General features: G+C 43.8%; 1 protein-coding gene across 6 annotated transcripts in view; it reads left to right on the top strand.

Annotated features, from left to right (window-relative positions):
* NPHP1 (nephrocystin 1) overlaps positions 1-9,066 on the top strand; it is an 88,253-nt gene that overhangs the window by 12,644 nt on the left and 66,543 nt on the right. For 5 of the 6 annotated variants that reach the window (XM_019516092.1, XM_019516091.1, XM_019516095.1 and 2 more), the window contains exons 6-11: positions 1,279-1,380; positions 2,870-2,973; positions 5,711-5,753; positions 6,280-6,364; positions 7,476-7,570; positions 8,654-8,782. In XM_019516092.1, the coding sequence (XP_019371637.1) occupies positions 1,279-1,380; positions 2,870-2,973; positions 5,711-5,753; positions 6,280-6,364; positions 7,476-7,570; positions 8,654-8,782 (558 nt within the window). The remainder of the gene's footprint in view (positions 1-1,278; positions 1,381-2,869; positions 2,974-5,710; positions 5,754-6,279; positions 6,365-7,475; positions 7,571-8,653; positions 8,783-9,066) is intronic. The other variant, XM_019516093.1, reaches the window with a different exon arrangement.

The following is a 9,066-nucleotide window of genomic DNA, read 5'->3' as shown; positions in this document are numbered from 1 at the left end:
CAGGCTGTTTCTCACACTTGCAGCTCTGCACTAAGATGGTGACTAATCACCTCTCAAGCCACAAGCCATGTTCCCTGCAGGAGTCAGAAAACAATTATTTTTTCAATAATTGGAGGGTGTTGCTTTTCTTTTTGAGTTAGGGTGGAACATCTGGGCATCTGGTATCCAATCCGTTCTCTGCCATGGTAGGCCATGGCATCTAGGATGCATCCACGTGCACACTGTAATAGGCACTAGTTTATTTTAATGCACGTTAAAGCGTCACAAAACACTGCTCTTTAGCTAATGTGCATTAAAATAGGCTAATGCTCATTTCTCTAGCACCGTACAATGGAGGTACTAGGTTTAATGCGCATTACCTAAAGGGCATTTATAAACATGTAGATGCACCCACTGCCTGTGGAAAACAACAGTTTAGTGTCTTCAGAATGAAAATACTTGAGTTAAATTAAGTCATTGGGCTCAAATAGGTGTGTCTGGATGAAGTGTGATGCTCCGTGTGTTATACAGGAGGTCAGATTAATTGGTGTAATGTCCCCTTTAGTGTTAATACATGTTTCAAAAAATGCCTTTATAGTGTTTAGTTCTCAGAATGGTCATAAAGCACAGTTTGGCTGGATGCCCCAGACCTTTCTTTAAAGAGATCCAGGAAATCACTGCCTTCTAAGGGGGGAGCATGTCCTATTTTCTCAGTTTGTGCTCTTTATATGAAATATAACCTCAGAAAAATTTCTCCTCTTGAGCTGCTTTGATGTTGGGCCACCTCTAATCACTTCCTTGCACCTATAATTTTTTTACATCAGATTCAAGTTTCATGTCTTCACCTCTGCATAAATATTGGCTCTTTCCACACCTCTTAATTGTTTGTCCTTGGTACTGCTTTTATTTCCTTTAACAGCTCTTGCCATTGTGCCTTTCATGTTGCCATTATGCCCAGGGTCACCCATTCTTATCTTGTGATGATTCTTTCATCTTGCTTTAATTGTCAGTATTCCCCACATGCTTTGTATAGGTCTCTTTAATAAAGTTCTCTATAACTTCCCTTACCTGGATTGCCGCACTTTGTTTTATCTTCCTTTGGAAGCTACTTGTGCGCTCCAGTGTTCTAAAAATGATTAATATCTCATTGCAAATGTTGTGATGGAGCTCTTTCACCGCTACCATGAGAAGAATTTGGCCAATAGCTGTTTCAGGAGTAATTGTTAAATATTTATGTATTAATGTATTCATGTCTTTTCTCTCTCTTTTCCACCCCGCCTCCAATCTCCAATGCTGAAGAAAAGTGAAGTTTTGCTCATCCTTGACAAAAAGCCTGATGGTTGGTGGATGGCAGAAAATTCCAAAGGAGAGAGAGGCCTTGTTCCTAAAACCTATCTCGCTGTTAGTATGCTGCTACCTTCTTTCATTCATTTACACAACGTTATGTAATGGGTGTGTATATGTCTGTACCTATCTGCAGATAGTCACTAAAACATTTCTCTCTTGTTATACAAAAATGAGCTGTACTGATGTTACATTCTTTTGTAAATAAAAGCAGCATCTTGAATACTTGAAATATGTTCCTGGACATAAAGGGGCATCTGTGAACGCGTGGTAGTGCTTATGCATATTTCATATAATGAACCTAAGGAACACTTTCAAAGGCTACTTTTAAAGTTATATTGTAAAATTTTGGTCCATCTGAAGTCTGACCTAGATGCATTCATGGCGTACGTATACATATGCTGGCCAAATTAATGATGTGCAATCATGATGCAGAAGTATGAGTGTACAGTTCAGATGACTGAGGCCAGTCTTGAAGTCTGACCTCTGATTTCATGTCTTGCAGGCCAACTCACTGTAGTGCTCAGGATCATGTCTGAGAAACAAGCCCTGCCCACTTGCTCTTACTTTACACCAGAAGTTTTCAACCTTTTTTAAGGAGCGTACCCCTTTTGGGTACACTTCTGGTGGAGATGGGGGGGGGCGGTGGTCGGACATGGAGCAGGGGGGCTTGTCCGCAGCGGTTCAGAGTGGTGAATGGTGGCAGCGGCCACCACATGTGAGCTCCCCCGCCACTGTGTCTGGCCAGGTGGGCGTCGCCTGTGTGGCCCACAGAGGGGAGCTGCTGCCCTCCCTCTCTACTTACCCCCCAGCCCTGCTGGGAGGCAGTGGCATGGGGTAGTGGGTGATGGTGCTTTGCCTCCACTCGCCCACCCATGTGTACCCCCTAGCCCCTTTTCAAGTACCCCTGAGGGTACGTGTACTCCTGGTTAACAACCACTGCTCTACACACATCCAGCAATATTATAAGGCACCATTACAGCTTAGGGAGTCCCAAGTGTATGTCTTATTGCTGCTCTCGGCATCTCTGGGGTGTGCTCTCAGGACCTCTGTTTGTTTTCTATCCAGTTGCTGGACTTGGGCAGTTGTAGACCAGGAGCTGGTGAGTAGGCAGGTCTTGTTTTTCACACACACATGGCAGGAGGTAGCATAGACGTGGTCTGACTTTTGTACCCTCTTGCATTACACTGGTGGTTCTGTCCTGTAAGAGAACCCTGCAGTGCATGGCAAAGAGCTAAGGTTACTTTTTGCCTCAGGAACAGGTGAATTTTCCCTTCCAAAGATGTCTATTTTGTATATGATCTCTTTTGTTCACATGGTAAGTGGGAGAATTTTGCCGCTGTAAGAATTTTAATATTCCTATATGTAGCAGCTGAGATATTTTAGTATCCGTATCTATGTCCCATAGATGTCTGTGTTTCTACTCACTGAGCAGAAAATATCCACTTCTAGGTATTAGCAAACACTGTGATGAGAGTACAGACTGTTCTTAAAAAATGAACTAGGAAGTATATGAAATGTTTGACAATCCACATGTTCATTACAGGTGTACAAGAAAGAGGGACTAGGGCAAGAGCCAAGTGAAGAGGAAACTGACGATGACATTGAGGTAGTAGATGAAACAGCAGATGGAACCAAAATTAAAGAAAGGTAACATGGGACAGCCCTGGAGAAGATGAAACAAAACAATCTCCCTCTCCCTAAATTAGGTGATTTAAAATTCGAATGCCCTTGGTTGATCTGAGCCAATTGTTTTTTTTCATACAGGAACCAGATAAGCTTGTTATGTGGATTTCCATTTTGAACTTGCATGGTTTTACTTTTCAGTCATTTCTTCCTTTTTTTTCACCTCATAAAACCAAAGGGCTCATATAACATCGTAATGAATACTCCATGAACTGTATTAGTTATGTGTTTCCAGGTGGATTTGTCAAAAGCATATTGTGTCAATACAGGGGTGGGCAATTATTTTGGGCGGAGGGCCGCTTACCCAGTTTGGGCAGGCTGTCAAGGGCTGTGTGGGTAGCCCTGCTCTGTGATGGGTACCCCACCCCTTGAGAGGTGCCCCGCCCACTGGTCACCATCTTGGGACCGATGTCCCAGGGCCAGCACTGGTGGGGCCCAGAGTGGGCACATGCTGGCAAGGGTCTGTGGAGCCGGGCTGGGCTGCACCAGCAGGGAGAGGGGGGAGCTGGCCTGGCTCCATAGAGCCCATGCCGGCCAGGACCCCGCGCTCCTGCCACCCTGCTCTGGGTCCCATCAGCACTGGCCCCAGACACTGGTGCTCCCACTGGCTCCCCACCTGCTCACACCCAGCCCCGTGGTACAAGTGGGGGGTAGTGCTCAGCCCCAACCCCTGCTCACCATCAGGGAAGAAGCTAGTGCTGAGCATGGGGAAAAGTGGCCCCTCGCCTGCCCCATGGCCGGTGCTCCCTGCTGTAGCCTCTCGCAGCCCACACAGGGCTGTCCAAGCAGGCATAAGCAGCCTCATGCAGGTTGCAGGTGGCTGCAGTGCAGGGTGCAGGTCATGGGGTGGGTGAGGAGCAACATTTCCCCATGCTCAGCACCAGCTTGTAACCTGTCCCACTGCCAGCCTGGCAGTGGGGCAGGTTACAAGGTGGTGCTGAGTGCTCTGGGGGCAGAAAGCAGCCCTTCCCCACCCCATGCCTGGCGCCCTGCGCTGCAGCTGCTCACAGCCTGCCTGGGGCTGCCTGTGCCCGCTCTGGACAGACCCGCGTGGGCTGCGATCGCCTGCAGCGTGGGGCGCCATCCATGGGGTGGGTGAGGAGCTGTTTTCCTCCGCTCAGGGAAGGAGCCCAGGGAAAAACTGAGCGTGGGGGCGGGGGCATTGGGCATGGTGGGGGAGGGGCCGTTTCCCCGCTTCTTCCCTGCCTGGGGTCCCCCCGACTTACCTGAGCTTCCAGTGCCAGGGCAGCCACATGCTCCCCGCCCAGAAACCCCGGCTGGGGGACAGCCCCACAGTTGTTGGAGCCCACTGGGCTTCCCCTGGGTCCTACTGCCCTTGGTTCCTGCATTTTTGACAGGGTAGAGAGATAGAATAGCCTCACGAGCCATATTTTGCCCACCCCCGTGCTAATATGATCCTGATTTTCTGTTCGAACAGAATGATGGGTCTTGTTGGTGGGGGAAGCAGTGAATGTGGTGGGAAGGCAGTGGATGTCATATTGAACTTTATTACATATTTTGACACCGTCTTCTACTGCATTTTTATAAGTAAACCAAGGAAAATACGATGGGGTGGGTGCATAATTGGTTGGATAGTTAGCCCAGAGAGGTCATCAACAGTTCAATGTCAAACTGGGAGGAGGGATCAAGTGAGGATTCCCATGGGTCTGTCATGGGTCTGATGCTGTTCAGCATCTTCACTAATTACTTGGAGGTTAGAGTTGAGAGTAATCTTACTAAATTGGTAGATGACACCAATGTGGGAGGGGTAGTTAGGGTAGGCTTAAGATTCAAAATAACCTTGATAAATTGTAAAACAAATAAAATATAATTCAAGAAGGGAAAGTACGACGTACTGCCCTTGGAAAGAAACAAGCAAATGCAAAATGGGAAATGAGTGGCTAGGTTGCAGCACTAGAAAAGCTTCTGGGGGTCATGATGGATCACAGGCTGTATATAAGTTCACATAATATCATTGCAAAAAAAAGACAAATAAATCCAAGTATGCTAGTAAAGGGAGTGTCATATGCAAATCACATAAAGTGATTATTAATTTTATTTAGGAGAGATGCAGTCTCATTGGGTGTGCTATAACTAGTTTTGGGTACAGTACATCTAGAACCTAGACAAGTTGGAAAGCAGACAGCAACAAAATGATAAGCAATCTAGAAAATATGACACAGAAAAATTGGAACAAGGGGGATTATTTAATCTAGAGGTCGGAATACTGAAGGGAGATTGTCTCAATTTTCAAATACAAAAAGGATAGCAAACATTTTGTTTTACTGCCAGTAGACATAGGTAACAAGAATTAAAAGGTTTAAATTGCAATAAGGGAGAATTAAATTGGGTATTAGGGAGAACTGTCTTAGGGTCATTAAACACTTGAACAGATTATTGAGAGAGGTTGTGCAATCTCTGTCCTTGGAAATTTTAAAGCACAATTTAGAGAGGCACTTGTCTGAAATGGTTTATGCCAAGATGATCATGCCCTGAGGTTGGACTGGGTGACCTGAGATCCCCTCCAATCTTATTTTTCTGTGATTCTTTGTTAATGAACATACCTACTCAGTATGCTAGAGCCCACCATTTAGAGATAAATGATTGTTTTACCTATAACAACTATTTTGACTGTTAATTCTGTATCATTTGATATTATTTTACTTTCTGATATTCTCTGATTTTTCCATCCTACTTCCAGAACTGATTCTCACTGGAGTGCTCTTAGAAAAGCTATCAGAGAGGTAGGTATATTTTGCGTGATATTGCCTTAATGAATCATTATAGTCACTAATTACTATTTGGATTTGATATTATGGTACAGTATAGTACTTTTTGTTAGCAAGGAAGGGACTCAGAAGTTCGTTGTTTTTAGTGAAGCAAAGTGTGCAAGTGCTTTGGGGATTAGCACTAGGACACATTGCTAAATAAATGCATAATAAATTAGTGTATCTAGTTTTTTTCCATTAGTGCTACTCAGTCAACTCTTGTTCCAAGAACGTGGGTAATTTGCTATTGTACTGTGCTATGTTGATTTTCTCTAACATGAACTCTGTTCTGTTAGTGAAGTATGAGCTTGTGTGAGGTGAGTCTAAGGATGTGTCTGGTAAGGGGCCAAAATAGCTCCTAGGATAAATTTAGGGAGGGGAGAAGTAAGTGAAGCTCAAGATCTGTGTGTTCACCTTTGTGACTGATTCCTCAGACAGTTGAAAATTAGGATAGTTGGTAGCTAATGGAAATAGCAGCTGGTAAAAATTCTGTTTTGAATAGAACGATGCCATTGATGTATTGGCAACCATGGGGGCTGTTCCTTCAGGGTTCCGACCATCAACACTATCCCAGTTGTTTGAAGAAGGTAAGATTTTCTTACAGTAATTGCATTAGAAGATCCATGAAAATTAGCGATGAGTATATGATCTATTTAGAACAGTCTAGGTTTCCTATTGTTGAATTGTTTTTGGAACAGTAGAGTGTACTACATTTTCTTGGTTAATCTCTTCATTCGACTGGATGAATGCTGCCCCTATGAAGTCAGTGGCAAAACTTGCATTGACTTCAATGATTTCACCCCTAAAAGGGGAGAAATCTCGTAGACAGTTCCTACAGATCACAGGTATCAAACATACAGTGTGCACAGGCTGGATCTGACCCACGGAGCTGCCCTCTCTGGCCTGCCAGTCTACCGCTGAGCCACCAGAAGCTGGGGGCATAGCCAGGGAGAGCAGCCTGCCACAGAATCCAGGCCCCTTGGCCCCCAGTGGATGTGACAGTTGGCAGGAGGAGGGTGCGTGAGGGCTCTCTAGCCACTGAGCCTGTTGCTATTGCCATGGCCCCACCTGCTGCCTTGTGCTGGAGCTGCTGCTATGTGCATCATGCCCTATGCCAGAGCTAGAGCTGTTGCCACAGCAGCACAGGGCACATAGGAGCTCCAGCATGGGACACAAAACCAGAGCTGCACCAGATGTTCCTTGCCAGAGCTATCACTGCATAGGCCAGAGCTCCTTATTCCCAACTCTAGATCTAGCCTGCAAAGATCCAGCCCAGAGCACAAAATGAGTTTGACATACCTTAAAACTACATCCAGTCAATAACTTTGCACTGATGTAATGATATGCTAGTGACATGGTATGCAGTATTTATGCTTTCTAAACAAACACTGGAGGCCGTGTGCTCTTTTTCTTCTTACTTTTCATCCCTAATTTCTCATTACCATTCCAAAAAAGAAATGGATGTCCAAATATTTGTCCAAAGAGAACCAGTTGCAAAGGGAGCTTCCAGCATGTTGATAGCAATATTTTCTTAGTTTCCTTTTTAATTTATTTTGTACTAAGTCATAAATGTTCTCCACCCATAGCACCTTGACTAATTGGTTGTTTCCATATAATGAAAAAAATCCAATACCAAATTTATTCATGGATGGAGAGTGGAGAAAGAAGTGCAAATAATAAGTCATTGCCTTCTTTTAGGGAATGAGTTTCGAGCCAGTTACTTCCTACAGCCTGAACTTACTACTTCCCAACTGGCTTTCAAAGACTTAGTGTGGAACCCTGAAAAGGGCACGGTAAGTAATTAATACTAATTGATAGTATTAGCACTATAAATAGTGTCCCTTTTTCAGGTTACAGTTTTTGGATTATAGCAGAGGTGTCAAACCGTGCAGGCAGCAGCAATGGTGGCAGCAGCTCTAGCTGGTACTCAAATCCAAGATGAGCATTTTTCTTCCCCATTTCCCTATTAAATATGGTACTTTCCCCAAATCTTTGCTTACTCCTGACCAGTGGGAGAGTCTTCAGCTTCCTGCATTAAATTAGCTTGCATCTTCCTCATTATAGATATGAAGTATTATGACATGTTATGCTTGTTATATAATAATACGAACTGCACCAACCCTTCCAGCATATGCTTGACACAGAGTATTCTCATTCCTGCCTTATGTGAGGATATGCAGGAGGCCATAGGCCCCTAGTTACATAATCAAGATGGAAAATCCATGGAAAGTCATTAAGTTTTGGCCCGAATTTTGTGTGGCTCCCTGCAGAATTCTGGAAAGGTGAGTGGGGTGGAATGGGTGCATCCAGCCCAGTACAGAATAGTGGATAAGACTTTGGGTGTTAGTAGTTATTAAAAACATGTATACATTGTATGAATAAACAGCCTATCTACAACAATAACTGTCACTTGATAGCATATTTTGTTGGGCCTGTTTAGATCACTTTTTATAACCATATTCCTAGCTAAATTGATGGAGGTAAAATACAGCTGTTTTTAGGCCAGATCCTTGTAGATCCTACCCATCCTTTAAACTGTTCCCATGTTTAGTATTAATTGTCATATTTGTTGTGGACTTCTGCTTATTAAGCAGTCTGAGCTGAAAGGCCAAGAAAAAAATAGCATAGCATGAAGATTAAAATATATTCCTGTCTCCTCCTGGGGGATCCTTAAAGTAGGGATGAGGTGTTTTGGGGGAGCTTCAGAACTGGTACTCATGCTGTATCTATAGATAGAAGAATCTGGTTTCTAAGGCTTCCACTATGGTGCTTTTCATCTTTTACTCATTAAATTATAAAATACAAAATTATACCATTGTCAAGAACAACATGTAATTTAGCTTTTGTTTTTTTCTTTTTTTTTGTTTATGATTTAGATTCAACCAAGACCAACTCGAATATCATTGATTATAACTTTATGGAGCTGTAAAATGATTCCTCTTCCTGGAGTGAGCATACAGGTTCTCAGCAGACATGTCCGACTCTGTCTTTTTGATGGTAACAGGGTGAGTTTCTTTACTTAAAAAAAGAAAAATACTAATTTTCCCAAAAGAGAGGTATTGAAACACAATTGCCCAAATCTTATTTTGCCTCTAAGGAATGCTGCTTGGGTGCCCAAAAACTACCTAAGTCACTAAACTAATCCTGTTCCAACTTGTGCTGTAGTCTGTAACCCCCCCTCACCTTCCCTCCACAAGCCCTGAATGCAAATCTGCAAAAAAAAAAAAAAAAACCCCTAAAAAAAAAGGCCCCCACCAGGCTCCCAAAACAGCCCATGTTCCCGGGGGAC

This window comes from Gavialis gangeticus, unplaced genomic scaffold (assembly GCF_001723915.1).
Source record: "Gavialis gangeticus isolate Ggan-Ray unplaced genomic scaffold, GavGan_comp1, whole genome shotgun sequence".
In the NCBI taxonomy this organism is placed as follows: Eukaryota; Metazoa; Chordata; order Crocodylia; family Gavialidae; genus Gavialis; species Gavialis gangeticus.
The sequence above is the reverse complement of the archived record's forward strand: the minus strand, read 5'-3'. Positions and strand labels throughout refer to the sequence as shown.